Source organism: Macrobrachium rosenbergii, chromosome 43 (genome assembly GCF_040412425.1).
Source record: "Macrobrachium rosenbergii isolate ZJJX-2024 chromosome 43, ASM4041242v1, whole genome shotgun sequence".
Classification (NCBI taxonomy): Eukaryota; Metazoa; Arthropoda; class Malacostraca; order Decapoda; family Palaemonidae; genus Macrobrachium; species Macrobrachium rosenbergii.
Genome location: NC_089783.1, coordinates 30,301,620 through 30,319,872, shown reverse-complemented (window position 1 = coordinate 30,319,872; position 18,253 = coordinate 30,301,620). Strand labels below are relative to the sequence as shown.

At 34.8% G+C, this 18,253-nt stretch overlaps 2 protein-coding genes across 5 annotated transcripts in view; one reads left to right on the top strand and one right to left on the bottom strand.

Annotated features, from left to right (window-relative positions):
- The window catches only part of LOC136828736 (uncharacterized), a 116,851-nt gene that overhangs the window by 93,157 nt on the left and 5,441 nt on the right, over window positions 1-18,253 (top strand). The window contains exon 1 of one of the 2 annotated variants that reach the window (XM_067086922.1): window positions 17,991-18,125. The exons of the other annotated variant lie outside the window; for it this stretch is intronic. Within the exon in view, the coding sequence (XP_066943023.1) occupies window positions 18,080-18,125 (46 nt within the window). The 5' untranslated portion in view covers window positions 17,991-18,079. Of the gene's footprint in view, window positions 1-17,990; window positions 18,126-18,253 lie in introns of those variants that run through there. 2 annotated transcript variants of the gene reach the window in all.
- Window positions 2,119-12,875, bottom strand: LOC136828729 (phenoloxidase-activating factor 3-like). Of its 3 annotated transcripts, none has more exons than XM_067086883.1 (10): window positions 12,790-12,874; window positions 12,241-12,322; window positions 10,409-10,535; window positions 9,764-9,830; window positions 9,068-9,191; window positions 7,501-7,600; window positions 4,828-5,015; window positions 3,504-3,614; window positions 3,126-3,284; window positions 2,119-2,872 (listed from the first exon to the last, which is right to left on the bottom strand). In XM_067086883.1, the coding sequence occupies exons 2-10, from the start codon at window positions 12,311-12,313 to the stop codon at window positions 2,715-2,717; spliced, it is 1,107 nt and encodes a 368-aa protein (XP_066942984.1). In that variant the 5' UTR covers window positions 12,314-12,322; window positions 12,790-12,874; the 3' UTR covers window positions 2,119-2,714. The 3 variants fall into 3 exon arrangements, with proteins under 3 accessions (XP_066942984.1, XP_066942985.1, XP_066942986.1); XM_067086884.1 differs by having other exon boundaries at window positions 12,785-12,862; XM_067086885.1 differs by lacking the exon at window positions 3,504-3,614 and having other exon boundaries at window positions 12,790-12,875.

Here is an 18,253-nt window from a genome sequence, read left to right as displayed (position 1 = left end):
TACTAGGAACAACGAATTAATATCGCATGAAGATGCAGATGTGGTGACGGGATTCGAACAGCCACTAGTGTGACTCAAGGATGCAGCTCTGACGTTATGATCTCAGCGCATGTGTTGGTGCTTTCAAGCGTTCCTGTTTAAGGAAATAAGTATACATAGCCAGAGGAGTGATACTCTACAAGCAGAAACGTGTGCTAACAAGGCCCTGTTTCAAACTAGCCATAGTAATAACAAAAGTATTTTCATAAAAAGCGAATCATGTCACTTTAAAAATAGCAACAGCGCATAGGCCCACACAATAGTGTGAGAGTATTATCTACAGGCGTGACGGGGCATGAATGTGTATGGAGGTAATCCCTCAAAATACGGAAGATTATGTCAGACTGAATCCGGTTTTAGCAGGTTCATTGTAGCTGTTACCACTCGGGTAGTAACTGAACGCCTGGGCTATGATTGTTGCCAACGAGCTGATTTAATTAATTTCTTGAAGTCTATTGGGTTTCTGGTCTTTCCATTAAGCCTATCCTATTCAGCGGCTTACTTGTGCCATGGAACATCGTTTGAATCCATTAAGATAGGGATGACACCACTGTCGTGGGCCACGTGGATTTAGAAGAGTTGAACTCTACACTACTTTTAGCTGCATACCTGTTGCAAGCTCACGCATTATGTTCCTGACGTTAAAGGCGTGATTCCAAATTCAAGTCATACACACATATATATATATATATATATATGTGTGTGTGTATATATATATATATATATATATATATATATATATATATATATATATATATATATATATATATGTATATATATACATACGTAAATATAAAAATTTATATATATACAGACATATATATATATATATATATATATATATATATATATATATATATATATATATATATATATATATATATATGTATATATAAACATACATACACACACACACACACACACACACACACATATATATATATATATATATATATATATATATATATATATATATATATATATATATATATATATATATATGTGTGTGTGTGTGTGTGTGTGTGTGTGTATTTATATATATATATGTATATTCTAAATATAAGTGCTTATGTATAATTTATATAAATGTATAAGTATATATGTGTATTCTCATGATATTGCCTTGTAAAATGTATATCTTTCCATGATTTTGATATATTTACTATTCTGGTTATCATGTGTTCTGTGTAATGATAATAATTGTTGAAATATCATGTGTAGTGTAATGTCAGATCTCAAAAGAGTTAGTGATTTAGATAACTTAACAGCGTAATTTATAATTAATAATATATTTTCAATAATAATGTAGTATATCAGCAACACGTTTTCAGACAAATCCAGCCATTTTCAAATGCGTCCTTTCGATAAGAAATTACCAAAAGGTGTAATCTCATTATGCACTTGTTATACTTGATGGGACAAGTTTCGATGGCTAATACACTTCATGAGAGCCATTTTTCAAATTTTCTGTTGCATATTCCTCTCGCAGACGACTTTTAAATATGCGGTTTGTTCGTGAAGTCTATTTTCTTTTTGGATTGAGGGTGAGGAATAACTTTTTCACGCGTGTTCCTCTAATAAGTAACATTTTTCAAAAGCACATTGTTCGGATGGAGCCATTTATCCAATACTCAAACATGCATTCTCCTGGTGAAGATGATTATCAAAAGCATAAATAAAGATGACTTCAATTAAAAAAATTGGGTAATGTTCCTTCTCAATTCCTTAGGAGATTACACAGCCCAAATTATGCATACATACACACACACATACATAATACATGCGTGTACTTTGGTATGATTTGGTCCGGTTTTTGAGGGACATGATGTGTTGACATCATGTTTCTGTGTAATCCGCAGAATACATGTCTTTTTTCTTAAATACCTCAGCCAGCGAAGCTGAAAGGAAGTCAAGTTTTCAACTGTTGAGTTGACAAAATAATCCGTAACGCCGCATGGTAACTGAAATTTTAATTGTCTGCAATTAAATCCTTTTTCACTTCAGAGATTACATTTGCGTGGATTTTTTTTTATACAGAAGTAAAATGTAAGAGGGAATAAGTATAATTTAAATACAGTGAAAGCTTTTCCACATTTATGTATTTCAAATGCAAAACAGTATCCATATTTTTTAACAAAAAAGAAAAGTGAGATATATGTATGAAACCAAGAGCCAACTGTTGTCGATACAAATAACTGTAAAGCGGCAATATATATTTCGATGAACTTCAGAGAAGAAAAATGCAGTTCCCAAGTCTGGTCTTGAATTATCAGTCTTGGAATGGCAAAAACAATTAACAATTTCGGTATCTATATTTCGTGCCGACGACCAACGCCGATGATATTATAAAAACAAAATACAAAATGTGAAAAATGTTTTCAGGAGCTCTAATACGTGAGGGGTGTATCCTTCAAGACAGACGTGGATGAACTCCAGACTTCTTAATTCGAGAGAAAAACAAAGATTCGGTTCTGGAACTTCCAGACGACTGTAACATAGCTGCTTGGCCACCGGCCTTTAAACTACCGTGATTCTGGGAAAACCATAAAAAACACCTTTACGTACGTAAACGTCAATAGACAACCATTACAATTCGACTCATAGTTCACCCTACAAAAACCCCGTAACGCTTCAGGTTGAAATTACAAACACTCTCAGGCATTAGGTGCAATCTGTTAAGGTTCCAGATTACTGAGGATCCACGGAACGTAGTAAGACACATTCGTATAGAGACTCTGTGTACCGTCAGCTCCGCACTTGCCTTGTCCAGAGGACACAATCCCAATCAAGAAAACTCTGTTTCCAGCATCGTTTGTGAGCGTCAGAGGATTTCCTGGGATTAGAGGGAGACAAAAAAAAAGTAAATAAATAAACAAAAATAAAAGAACTTACAGAGGGACTCAAATAAAAGACTTATAGAGGGACTCTAAAATGATTAAAAAAGGGCTAAGAGAAGAATCTAAATTTTGCAGCTAGAAGACTAGATGATAGTCTGATATGCATTGCATTAAAATTACCATGACGCAGAACTACAGAAATAATAATGGCTAAGTACATTTCAGAAAGATTTTCAAAATCATGCTTACCTGAGTCTCCTTTACAAAAGTCATTGCCCTCGCCCCCAGCACAAAATGCCGAAGCTTTGTCAAGAAACCGATTCTTCATGAGCAGGCAGGGAGGAAGAGTTTGAATTGGCACTTCCAGTTGTACTGGAACATCAGGTAAAACAGTGCTGTTTGAATCTCCTGGAATGAGTTAATTTCAATACACTCGTCATAAGTAGAATAGGAAAGGCCTGGAAATACTTAATCACACTATTGGTCACAAGTAGAAGGATGTGTCACAGAAGGAAATAGATGATCTGCTAAGATCACGAAGTGCATATATCACGCCACTTCAGAAATGCAATGTGATAAGTATGGACCGAAGTGCATGAGACTGAAATGAAAAATAGATTACTGTACCTAAAGTGTCTCCCCATCCAGCTCCCCACGCTCTCTTGCCTTCCAAGTCTTGGACAGAAAATCCCATATCTTGTGTGGGATTGACAGGTAGACAAATTGGCTGCACAAAACCTAAGGGGAAGGAAAAATGAACCATAATTTTAAAACTGCGTATGAATTTCTCTGGAAAGTAAAATTTGATTATCTGATTAAACAGTGTACTCTGACTTTGCATGCAAACTGGGAAATTGATAGAAGTCTTATTCAAAACCTTTTCAAGGATGCACACACAGACAAAAAATAAATCTGGTACAATTTCAAGAAGTGGGCAATCATAGGTGTGTTCATATGTACAGGTTTACAGACCAGAGGAAAGAAAGATTTCATAATAGGATACATAATGAACACATAAAATTTCAAAGAAAACGAAACAGAAAGGCGCTTGAATGGTGCCTAGCAGTGCCGTTTCGATGTGACTGCAAAAAAAAAAAAAAAACACGCACAAATTTCCTGACTTATTCTTTGTTTTCAAATCTCTTTTTAGACAATAGAGGAGTGTCTAGTATGCATTACATACTAAGTATGCTGTAAGCGTATCCTCATTTATTATCTCTGCCGAAAAGGCTGTTTCTCCTCCTCCGTGTGTCTCTCTACAAAAAGGACTCATGTCAGGTGGGTTTGGATTTCTGGAAGGTTAAATGCCTCATATCTGCTTGTGTAAAAGTGGTTTCCTTTTCATGCTGATATATCTTAATGATATTTCTCCAACAATGAATTGTTATAAGGTCAAAGTCACATACATTTGGTGTTTCAAATACTTCACAGCCTGCTTCAAGATATACTACAACATAATAACTCTTACCTAGTTTGACCACTTAAATTACAAGGTCAAGGTCAGAGATTTTCAACCGTTTAAATGCTTCACAGATAATTACGTATGCTTATCATAATAAAAATACCTCTTCAATAATTGATGTACCAAATTTGACCTTTAATAGTCAAATGTCAAGATCACAGAACTACTTTCAATGTTCAAGCCAAGATGGAATGCATTACTACCCTAAAACAATTCTCTGTATTTTAATAATTTAAATATATCTTTATTAACTGTCATTAACTTTTTCTGTATTTTCTATGACCTGATACTTCTTTCAAATGTGTTCTTTGGAAGCTCGAATTTCAAGTCAGTGGGGGCCACTGATTTGAAATTCATGAATAGGGTTCATCTTCTGAATAATAATAATAATAATAATAATAATAATAATAATAATAATAATAATAATAATAATAATTTACTCAAGTGTTTAGGCAAATCAGAAAAACATTAGAATTTGGTAAAACTGACCGTCATACATCTGCACTCGACTCGAGAGTCTCATAAGTGCTATGTCAGTGTGCTTGCAGTTTAGGCAGGGTCCCTTCGGGTGAGGGATGGTGCGTTCTATTGGAATTTCTTGAGGTGGTGGAGCACATCCCCTTGAGTCACAGTCAGGGCTCCCCCTCACGTTGTACTCACCTACTGTTGCGGAAATCCTTCAAAGAGAAAGACAAAGCTTTAAACATTTTACCAGGGTGCTGGGACTGGTAACAGGCACACCAATGAAGAGAATGAAACATGAAACAAATGCCTGTAAAGCCAAGTTTTTGTCTTTACATTTTATAAGGTTGTGTTTATGTCCAGTGGTTACCATCCTCCTTACCAACCAGAGCCCTATGATTGATTTCAGGGAGGGAGCAATGACTTAGGCATACACACACACACACACACACACACACACACACATATATATATATATATATATATGCAAACTATAATATACATATTGTCATATGTTACTGACTTGGAGGTCATTGACTATGGGAGAGATGAATTGATTCGGATGCTAGTACAGAATCTGAACTCAGCTGGAATCAAAACCTCGAATTACATCATCCCATTTGTTACCAAGTGCACTGATACTTTCTGGATGTAGCCAGTCAGAGAAAACAATGCTTATGACGCAAACGTCTATCGGCCATTAAAATGCAAAAAATCCCAATGACGAATAATGATGTATGCGTTTCCACCAATAGCGGGAAACCTTACAAAAATCACAGCTGGTTTGTCACCATTTCACCTTCTACCATATGATACTGAACTGACTACTTATTCGTATTAGCCAATAAAAGCAAAAAAATAAAATGCCGTTTCGCCAAACGTTAAGTGACGTTGTGCTTTTAAGCCCTTAAGAATCGCGAAAGCTCGCTCTCTGTTTCTCTTCCCCTTTCACTTACTGAGTGACAAAACAAAAATAAAAGATGAGAAATGATAGGGGAGAAAGGTATGGCAGGTGTGCGTACTGTTAGTTGCATGTTTGTGTGTTTATGTGTGTGTTATTGGCTGTATGTATGAATGGGTGTTTCTTAGCGTGGTATAAGTTGTTCTCTATCTCTCTCTCTATCTTTTTATTGTACTTCATCCATATCATTATAAGTCACAGTACAGTACAATAATATTCTTTAATAAAATGTTGAAAAAAGCATAAATGAAAAAATATAAAACAAAAAAAGCTCTACTGAAGTCAAATTCACGCCTGCCCCTCTCCACGCTACATCATCATCCCCCCCCCCCCGCCCAGCCAAGGACACTCCATCCCCACCAACCCACCTTGCTCAACAACCCCTTCTCTGCAAGTTTATTCCTGTAAAAAGCTTACTGCCTTCCCCTCCGATCCTGCCCAACGTCTGACCGCCTCCCCCCCACCCCCACCATCCTCCTTGGAAACTTTCCCTGGCCTCCCAACCACCCCAACCCTTTCTCAGGCAGTTTATAAATACAAGCAGGGTTACCAACATTTTCTTAAACCTATCATGCAGCATGCCAATTATCAGAGAGCAGTTTTTTTTAATTTTTAAAATTTATTTATATGTATATGTATATATATATGTATATCTATAAATGTACGAGTATCTACTGTATATCTTTGGTCACCGGGGGTTGGTTGTGTCCAGATAATATGAATTTGGAAAAATCAATGGATTGCTGTACGCATTCAGATGTATTAATGAAGAAATAGTTTGCATCTCTGTCAAAGTAAGCCAGCAATATTAGAAACATTAATATCAGTCAGTCACAAGCTAGCTACCTAAAACCTACGTTAGTGGACAATTGGAATGGAATAGACTTTAATCAATAATATTCCTTCCCCTTATGTTCTAATGACTATAAACACTGCAGCCTCAGTGACGTCATCCTTCCCTTCATAAACTTCTTCCTCTTTGATGACTTTAACCCGAGCCCGTTTTTCATCCATCTTCCTAAATGCTCACCTCACTTCTTATTAACAAACATTCTTAATTACGTTTATTCAACATCTACAACACTGTCTTCTATTTTCACTATTTTGTCAATCATCATATAACATTAGCTCTGCTTCCAGTTACTACTCTCTATGCCAATACAGCCATCACCACTGCAGGTACTCCATTTACTACCTACTCCTGCGCAACCTCTTTCTCTATCATTCAACACAACCATTCCTTCTTGGTCTCCAAACCTAGGAGGCACACATTCTAAGTATAAAAGCAAGTACTCTTTTACCAACCCCAACATTTGGGTGGAGCAATAAGAACTACCCTTTTCCTTGTCCTCCATCGCTCTTGTCAGTCCTGAATACCATCTCATTGTATTAGGCGTTATAAGGTGGTATAGCACCCATCTTTCTTTTAACTGATGACCAGTCATACATTTCTCGTCTTCTATACCATATCTGCACGCATTAAAACCTCCAAGACTGGACATTTTATTTCTTTTCTGACATTTTGCAACATAAGTACAGGGTCCTGGGTTGCAAACATTTTGCCCTCGATCATCTGGTGGCATTCCCAACAGGTATGTAGAAGTGTCATTAATATACATATTAAAATGTATTACAAAGCCTTAAAGTTAAATCACTGCAGAACAGGGAATGTGCATGAGAATGCATCTCACTCCTAACAAAAAGACCATCTATGATACAAAGAAATTTTCTATACTTACAAGTCAAAAGTAGACTCAGGACTGTGGCAATGGGAAGAGGTCAAGACGTATCTTTCTGATATGAGAGACCCGCCACAAATCGGGAAAATTTCTCTATTATCTGCAACAGTAAAATCACCTTTAGGATATATTTACACTAAATGAAAGGTGGTAAGAGAACTCCATTTATGCTCAAGTTGTCTAAGAAGTTGAGGAGATAGGTGATTATCACCAATAGAAAATAATCCTCAAGTTAGCTCAACTTCTAGTTTGACTAAGCAGTAATAGAACTAATTTAATGTTAGCATTCGAGCCGAGAATTACTGTCAGTTCTGAATGAAGAACAGTTCTGAGACACTCTCACACATGCCTATCTTTCCCTCCCTATTGTTCCTCTAGCTAGGCAAACTTATACACACCCTAATATATTTAACGCTCATATAACAGACGAATGTAAAACTCTTAAGTTCTCTGTGTTAACTGGGTCTTTCCTGACTTGGTTTTTCAACCTTCAGATGTATGTTCCCTTCTATGAAGACCACTACATCTAACCAGGACTGATATTTCAGAGGAAATTCTTGAGCTAACTTTAAAATGCAGCGTTGGATGTGATCAATAAAGGTATTTCCTCTTTGACTTCATCTTCCTACAAAAAGCCCATAGTCCACTTTAATCCCTTTCATTTTCTATTTTATCAAGTTAACATGATTGGTGGAGGTGGCAACATACAGCCATCAACAACTGTCTTGACAGGCTTTCTCTGAATTGTCTGGCACAGGGGATCAACCCCCAAATTTCCTCCAGACCACAGGCTGGGACTAACTCCCCTTTGCACATCATATCACCTCTGATCAAATCAAACGACCCACCAAGAGAACTCTGGACGATAAGTAGTTCTGATGTGTGCCCATTAGTGTTAACTTTCAAATTAAAATTTTTATATTAAGTTTCCAAGTTCCATTAAAGTCACATGCCTGCATTATAATACTGCTTCCTCAGTGCCACTGATTCTAATTTTTCACACTGAACAAATTTTAAGTAAAACGATGGATCACATTGTTTTGGTATGGTTTGGTCATGTGAAGGGAATGGAAGATAAAGCGCTGGAGAAAAGGTCGCATAATTGAAGTTTGGAGGGACTGAAAAAGTGCTTCATCATATCTCCTTTACGAGATATATATATATATATATATATATATATATATATATATATATATATATATATATATATATATATATATATATTTAGCATGATTAACACTGATTTCAGTTTTCCCTTTTCTTGAAATAGCTGAGAAAGTATTGAATCCATTTTCTTTACCAGCTTCAGTTTGTGGTCCCAAAAAGTTTAAATAAAATGTATCTGCTTACATTACTAATGAGAATTTGTAATGCAAGTGTTATAGAATTCCAAGATAACTCTGATGAGTTGAGAGCAATGCCGTTATTATATTATTATTGAGAACACAAACCCTATTCATATGGAACAAGCCCACAGGGGCCACTGCCTTTAAAATGGACACCAGCCTAGAATATCTTTCATAACGAGGGACGATTTTGATTAAGAACAGTGAACAGTCATAATTACATCTGGCCCTCAGGATGACAATCCACGGCCATGCACCCAAAGGAGCTGGGCCCAACGATACGGGTGGCGTTCTGGCCCTGCCGCAGTTTTTCGGGAGCAACGACATGCCAGAGGGCGGTTCAGTCTGAAATGACAGATAGATGTTTCTTCTTTAGTGTTTTGAGTAATTCGGTGGATTGTTCTAAATCGAGATGTTCGTACTGGAAGAGAAAAGGGAAGGGGTGACACGCGTGCAATATTTGGCTGACAAATTTGATGCAGATTTTTTTGTTTTGTTTCATGGTACATATAGAGCATCATCATACTTGTGTGTTGATGCACTGAATATAGCAAATCGAGATGATACTGTGATGAAGATATATATATATATATATATATATATATATATATATATATATATATATATATATATATACATATATATATATATATATATATAATATATATATATATAATATATGTATATATATATATATATATATATATATATATATATATATATGTATATATATATATATATATATATATATATATATATATATATATATATATATATATATATATTTATATATATATATATGTAAAGTATTTTCAATAAGCCGTTATCGATTAATACTCTTACTCACTAGGGAATCAAGGAACCTGTAGATAAAAAAAAAAAGAATGAATTACAAAACATGAATAAATAAATAATACCTGTGTTTCGTTGAGTTGTATGTCAGCTAAAGCGCAGCAAACAAGGGTTGAATCTGAACAAAAAGCCCTGTTAAAAAAATAAAGTCATTATCATTATGCATTTTTACCTCATCGATTCTTCATAGAAATAAACAAATAAAAAATGCGCCGAAGTTTCTTCAGCGCAATCGAGTTTTCTGTACAGCGTATAATCAAGGCCACAAAAAATAGATCTATCTTTCGGTGGTCTCGGTATAATGCTGTTTGAGCCACGGCCCATAATTCTTTAATCATGGCCCGGCGGTGGCTGGCCCATTCGTTGCCAGACGAACGATTATGGCTAACTTTAACGTTAAATAAAATTAAAACTACTGAGGCTAGAGGGCTGCAATTTGGTATGTTTGATGATTGGGGGGTGGATGATTAACATAACAAATTGCAGCCCTCTAGCATCAGTAGTTTTTAAGATCTGAGGGCGGACAGAAAAAAGGTGCGGACGGACAAACAAAGCCGGCACAATGGTTTTCTTTTCGGAAAACTAAAGTGAGAAAATAATTAATATTCATGAATTAACCTGACATGGATCCAATAAAAGTTCTCGACATAGACAAAAAAATAAATGAAATACGAAATAGGTAAACAAATATCGAAACAAAACAACAATACCTGACGACATCGAAAAGCGACGACTGAGTGCCCGAACCATGAATGACTTTTTGCATCTTCTCGTGGATCGGAGGACAATCCTTGATTCGGACGCAGAGGCCATCTGTCCTGTCTGTTGTCGAGCAGCCTGTGAAATGGAAATACTTTTACGGTGACGGAGAACAGGAATAGCGAACGCATCAAGTTTATTGAATAACAGAACTGCAACCACATGAACTGTATTGAATTACATAAATTACAGATAAACTAATCGTATTGAATAACAGAAACCGCAAACGCATTAACTGTATTGAATACCAGAAATTGCAAAAACATTAACTGTATTGCATATTATAAACTGCTACCACATTAGCTGTATTGAATAACAGAAACTGCAGACACAATAACTGTAATAAATAACAGAAACAGCAAGTACATTTACTGTAATAACAGAACCGCAAGCATATTAATTTAATTGAATTACAAAAATTGCAAGTAAACTACTGTACTGCATAAGAGACACTGAAATACATAAACTGTATTGAATAACATAAACTGTAAGCACATCTTGTGTATTGAATAGCAAGCTGCAAACACATTAACTGTATTGAAAAACAGAAATTGCAAACACATTAACTGTATTGAATAACAAACTGCAAACACATTAACTGTATTGAATAATATGAACTGCAAACATAAATTATTGAATTACAGAAATTGCAAACACATCAACTGTACTGAATAACAGAACTGCAAGCACATTAACTGCAATGAATAATATGAACAGCAAGTTCAAAACTGTAATGAATAACATAAACAGCAAGCACATTTACTGTAAAAAAGTAACAGACATTGCAACACATTAACTATATTAAATAACAGAAACTGAAACACGCTGATTATTAAATAACAGAAACTGCAAGCATATCGAAATGATGAATAACAGAAACTACAAACACATCAACTGTATTGAATAACAGAACTGCAAGTACATTACTTGTAATGAATAACGGAAACTGCAAGCATTTTACCGACGAGTAACAGAGAGGACAAGAATGAATGAAACACTTGAGCTAAACGGTACAAGAGATGAAAGGGAACGTGGAGTAAAAAAATAATAGCAAGGCGAGCCAAACAGCACGAATGAAACCTGCGTTAGTGAATAACACTTGAGAACCGGAAGCTGGATCGTGAATAACATCGAAAGTTAAATGAGAGTGAATCCTCGCTATTGAACATGAACCAGTAAATGGCAATTCGTGAAACATCATGTACAAAGGTTGTTTGTGGGTAATTAAGTTAACCTAACTCGTAATTTATCTATTAATTTTCATTTTAAATTTTTCACTTTCAGTTTTCTTCACCCCTTGCAATTTTACTCTGGTTTATGTCTTAATTTTTCAGTTTTCATCCGAATATCATTATCCAGCAACTTGCTCACTATTCATTACTTACTAGACCTCTCTACAAGCTGTCTGAACATTCTTTCTATACAGATTTTATTATTTTCACATCAAATAAAAACTGTTATACCTAAGAATAAAATCCCAGAACTGACTGTACTAGAGTCGAAACTCTCTTGTATGCAGCCTGATAACACTTCATCCTGTTATTCAATGCTCTCCCCCTAAAAGTGGTCATTCTTCAATTTTCACAGTGAATGCGACCATTCTTTTTGTTTAACTTGAAATTCCTTGCTTGACAGTTTAACCAGTGTGCTTTCTTAATGGAACAAGACAGTGGAAAAAACTGATCAGTGGCTTTACTTCTTCTTTCTTAGCACAGAGGATGATGGAATAAGCTACCCTACAGAAGAAGAGAGTAAGGAGTAGAAAAAAATGGTCAAAACTTACTTTTTCCCAAACCTTGTGCTTCTCCTACGACGACAATTGCTAAAAGCAGTGAGGCTACCTTCTGCTTCTTCATGATTTTTCTCTGCAAATTAAAATATAAAAAGACTCTTATTGATGTTTCATCTGAGGTTTGCTTATTGGAATACAGGTTACAAGTGTAGTCTTGTAGATATAGACCGTTGTCGTGTGCATTAATTCGCAAAGCGGAATGGGAACATGTTTAGGGCCACCCACCAACTGGGGACGACTGAATGTCACAATCACAAGATAATCATGATCATTATTACCTCAGGAACAAAGGGTTAGGTCTAATTTTATTTGCAAAATCAGTTAGAAAGTTAATCACACTTGCTTGTCCATATCCAAATTTGCACATTACAGTTACCAATTCTTTCTATGAAAAACAACTATAATAAACACATTATATACTGTAAGCGTATTTTAAATCAGATTTCCTGGTACACTTCTAACAATTGACCGCAATTCAAATACAGTATTCCACCCACATTCCTTCACTTCAACGGTATCGCGAATATTGGTATACATTACTTATTTCCTGCTATATTTGTTGTACTTCACTGCCAGCACTCATCAGTAAGACTGCAACATCATGCAAGTCTTAGAAAAGACAATTCAGTCTTGGTCATGTGTTGGGAGCTTGGGATTCCCAAAGGAATTTCCGTTCACCTGTAACCAATCAGAGTACGAGCACTTCCAGCGTAAAGAATCCCATTGCTGGGAATATCTTCTTCCATCATAGTTTCAGAAAAACGTACTTTCCATGACAAAGAATGTTAATGACAGGAGGTGTGATATAATATCAGTATCAGATTTCATTTACTTGTGGTAAAGAAGTTTCCATTTATTAAGACGAATTCTGCATAAAAACATGGCAACTTTCTTGAACAGACGAGAGTCTAGTTGCTTTGCATAACGTGCCGTTTCAAAATGGTTTGTAAATGCATGACAAAACGATTCTTTTTATCGACAATCATATCAGTTCTACTTACTATCCTGAACTTCATTCTTGACGTGAAAGAACTGTCTTTTAGAAAAGTATTTCCACGAAGTTTAATCATAACTCGAAATTCGTTATTGGCATCTTGCACAGAGCACGATACTGGTTTTCTCAAGGAGGAAGATTCTTCCTACTTTTTTTAAAAATTTATTTTTGTTGCTTTGTCTACTGAGAAAATGACGTCAGTGTTGAATATAGATTTCATACTTATTTATACAATTATTTTCTTTCACCAGTTAGCACATCCTTTGAAAGAAAGTGGCATTAATAAAAAAAAAAAGTAAAAAATTCGCCGAAGTTTCTTCAGCACAATCGAATTTTCTGTACAGCGTATAATCAAGGCCACAGAAAATCGATCTATCTTTCGGTGGTGTCGGTATAATGCTATATGGGCTACTGTCCATGAAACTTTAACCACGGCCCTGTGATGGCCTATCCTATATCGTTGTCAGATCCACGATTATGGCTAACTATAACCTTAAACAAAATAAATACTACTGAGTCTAGAGGCCTGCAATTTGGTATGTTTGATGATTGGAGGGTGGATGATCAACATACCAATTTGCAGCCCTCTAGCCTCAGTGGTTTTTAAGATCTGAGGGAGGACAGAAAAAGTGCGGACGGACAGACAAAGCCATTTCAATAGTTTTCTTTTACAGAAAACTAAAAGAATATATCATAATCGAGGATTGCTGAAATTGATACCCTTAGATTTATAAATCTACACAAACAGGCTATATCAGCAGGATGCCAATTTTGTTCATCTTTATCTTATAAACAGAGTTGTTAAGGCTTCTAGTCGAAAATCATGACACCCTTCCTCACAAGAATTCCGAATTATTAACCTCTCACCAGCTTAACTTAAACTTAAAAAAAAAATGTTGGCAGTTAAAAAATGGCAATTATCAAAATTTAGTTTCAGAGGTAATGGCATTAAAAAATATTATGATTATAATTTGATTGAAAAAAATAATTCAAAACTTCATTAATACTAAAAATGTTACAATTGTGAACACTGTTTTGTTCATCTGCTGTGTGTTCGTAGGTAATCCGGACAGCCCTGAACAAGACCTCTAAGGACCTCTCTCTCCTTTAGGTCTTGGCGCAGACAATGGGTTCTCGCAGGATCCGTTAGACTTCTCTAGACCTAAGTCCTAGGTACGGCGCTTTATGTCTCATTGAATGAGGCTATGGCTGTTTCATGTCTACACTATAAATATAGCTTTCTAGTCTTTTTTCTTACATTCAATATATTATCCCTCTTTTTATCTAACACCAGTTTCACTTGTATTCTAAGATTCTTTCATTGTGAGTCAATGGCGTTAATAACATCATAGCCTTCTTCTTCCACGAGTGATAACGGAGTTCTCCAGCCTGTAAGTTTTTCCTTGTAAGCGCTCACTGAGACCAACAAACGCATCGTAAATATCCTTTGGTTGCTAAAATGCAAGAACTGAAAAATCTCCCGTGTTTGAAAGCACGTCTGCACTAGTCTTGTACGTATCGATAAGACCTTTAAAACATTATGACGTAAATTTGGACCTTAGTGGCAAAATCAGCCGTGTTCGAACATAGGAAAAAAAATGTTTTTAAGATAAAATCTAACGTTAGGGGAGATTGAGTTATGGGACATTTTACATAGCTACTTTCTCTAGTATGATTTTTTTTTATTTGAAAGGAATACTTAAGTAGGATATCTTCCGGAAGTGTATAGTATTCTTTACAGTATTCTCACAGTCAATGAAGTAAATCTCTATAAACACCATGATTTACTTCTTGAATCAAGCATAGAACCTAACTACTAAACCAAATGAATGCACCTGCATGGAGTGACCCTCACCTGTCCAGTCCCTTCAGTAAACCAAAGTGCTTGACCTGACACTTGGGTCATGCCACTCCCACTTTTTTAGGACTCTCGAGGGAACAACTAAAGAAGCAAGGGACAGGAACCCTTGTACACATTCTCGCTTTCTTTTTTGTTGCTTTTTCTAACTTCTGAATCCTATGGGAAAGCTGTTTATGATGCCATTATATATATTTGTATGTAGCTTATGTCAGAAAAGCATTTGAGCGCGACTGATTTCTTAACGAAAATCCATTACAGTTTTACAATACCAGAATATTAAAACATCGCAGCTTCATTATTTTACAAAAAAACAGAAAAAGGAAGGAACGTTAACTGCTATCACTTTGCTCTAAAAAATAAATTATAGAAAATATAAGACACTATTTGAATGATGTTCAAAATGCATTATAGATAATTCAGATGACTGTTGATCTTAAGTACTTTGCACAGTAATTTATCTACGATCTTTTACTGCCGTTGCTAATGTAACACTCTATCTTACAAATCTAATAATACTGAATATTTCGAATATCTGCTTATGTGTATGTATATAGGTAAGCATATGGAGATAGTCTGCCTTTAATTTATATGCATAAATATTTTTTAATATGTAAACATGCATATGCATGTGGTGTTCTTTTGACTTTTATGAGTAATTTTTAAAAATTTAGATAGTAAACCCATTTCCTTAACTAGGGGTGGCTCAGAGAAAAAATATCACAACGGTCACTGCCACATCCATACGTTAACTATTATTATTATTATTATTATTATTATTATTATTATTATTATTATTATTATTATTATTATTATTAATGAGAAGATGAACCCTATTCAATGGAAGAAGGCCAGAGGGTCCAATGATTTGAAATTCAAGCTTCCAAAGAATATGGTGTTCATTAGAAAGAAGTAACAGAAGGTGATGGGAAATACCGAAAGCAGGGATAACTTATTATAAAGGAAAAATTAAATTTTAAAAAATGAATAAATAAATAGATGAAAATGTAAGTAAATGATTAAAATCCAAGGAGAACTGTATCAGGGTAATAATGCATTGAACTTTTGAAGTTCCAATTGCAAGACATCCTCAGGGAGCCCCTCCCACAACACAGGGTTCATCAGCAGTGCATTAAACCCCACCACATACGCAGCGCTATTCATCCCTTTCTTGCACACATTCTCGAGCAATCCTGGATATTAAGGCCCTTCCTTCCAATACCTCTACGACTCTATCTATCCAGACATTTCTGGGTCTACGTCTCCCTCTCCGAAGACACGTTAATCATACATTCTTGCCACTAACCTTTTATCTGCCATTCTTTCCACGATACCGAACCACCTCAAAATAATGTTTCATCATTTCACTTACTCAGACCTTGTTACCACCACTATGTATCTTCACATTTTTCACCTTGACATTTCTCAGTACGCTGCTTATTCCACACAAGCTGTTGTTCTTTACAGCCTCAACTTTATATTTTTAATTCATATTTGACATCCACACTTCACTTTCATATATATATATATATATATATATATATATATATATATATATATATATATATATATATATATATATATATATATATATATTATCTCAGTCCTTCGTCAGTGGCTTGGATATAAAGTCGAAACTAGCCAGGACCTGAGGTAATGTGTGGTAAACGAATCACGTGTTAAAGCGATTACCTCTCATATATATATATATATATATATATATATATATATATATATATATATATATATATATATATATATATATATATATATTCATATGTGTGTGTGCATGTGTGTGTAATTATAATTACAAATATGTATATATATATATAAATATAAATATATTATATATATATATGGATATATATATATATATATATATATATATATATATATATATATATATATATATATATATATATATATGCTATATATCGATACAGATGCATATATTTGTATATATATATATATATATATATATATATATATATCGATACATATGCATACATATTCGTATATATATATAAACCTCCTAGAATATATGAGCAATAACATCTGTTTTATTATTCACCGAGCCCCGTTTGTAATAGAAAATGTGTTCAATTATTGCCATGATTCCTTGCACCCCGCTTGGGAAAGACATATTCTTTGTTTAACACTAACAAGACTTCTTAGATATAGCGTTATGGACTTAAGAATAGTTCCCCTTGATTAAATCCTCGTTTCGTTATTGATTTAATATTATACAGAGGGATCCATTTATGACCTCAAACCTTCAATTTCGGCAGGTCTGCGAAAAGACTAATACAAGATCTGTCTCAATTTCAGTCATTTTTCATATTAGCTTATCGTGTATGATCTCATAAATTTCATAAAAAATATAAATAATAATAACGACATATTGTATGTAGACACAAATCCATTTTTAAACACCATCAAAATGAATCTATTACTTTCTTCTAAAGTTGTTCCAGAAGTGAGCCTTCAGATATTTCTTTTCATTCAGGATTACCTGTAAAAGAAGAAAAGAGTCTGCGTAAATCAGTAATTTATGAGGCATAATAAAGTTTAAGTTTTGAATAAAAAATGGAGTGGGGGTTATTTCACATTTTGTCTGATAGCTGAGAAAAAATTATCAGAATCTTCGACACCGTTTATTTCAGCTATTCGACAGATCAAAATTCTGTTCTAAGCAGATCATTGAGGAAATAATTATTTAATTATTACTGTAAAAAATAGATTGTACAGATTCATGAAACGAAAATAAAATCGCCAAGTACTTCCTTGAAGTAGGTGGAGTCACGTGACGTAGGCCACTCCTAGGGGCAAATCAGATACTTCGCTTTGTTAAATGCCTACGGGTATTGGTTACTGCTGCCCTCAAGGGGCGGGACTTCACCATAACACCACTTTGGCATGGAGGGACTGGCACAAAATAAAAAAATAAAACGTCACTCTAGTTTGACTGTTTTCTGAAGATGAGTTTCCGTGACGCAAGCGAAGATGAGCTTCCTGTTGCAACAGGTAAGATTCGATTGTTTATTGATTTATTTTTTTCACTTCCATTCTGTGTAGCGTTGCATTTTGATAACAATAGTAATAGTAACTTACATTACGAGGGAGTTTGGCTAAAGTGTGATTGTCATGGGAAA

Bases quoted from the DNA above. Each gene is read 5' to 3' on its own strand.
- LOC136828729 (XM_067086883.1), bottom strand. From the start codon at position 12,313: ATGAAGAAGCAGAAGGTAGCCTCACTGCTTTTAGCAATTGTCGTCGTA. The intron at 3,615-4,827 runs GTCAGTTTTACC...CCTTCCCCTTAG, and splicing joins TCGAGTGCAGATGTATGACG to GTTTTGTGCAGCCAATTTGT. The intron at 3,285-3,503 runs GTACAGTAATCT...AACTCATTCCAG, and splicing joins TGGATGGGGAGACACTTTAG to GAGATTCAAACAGCACTGTT.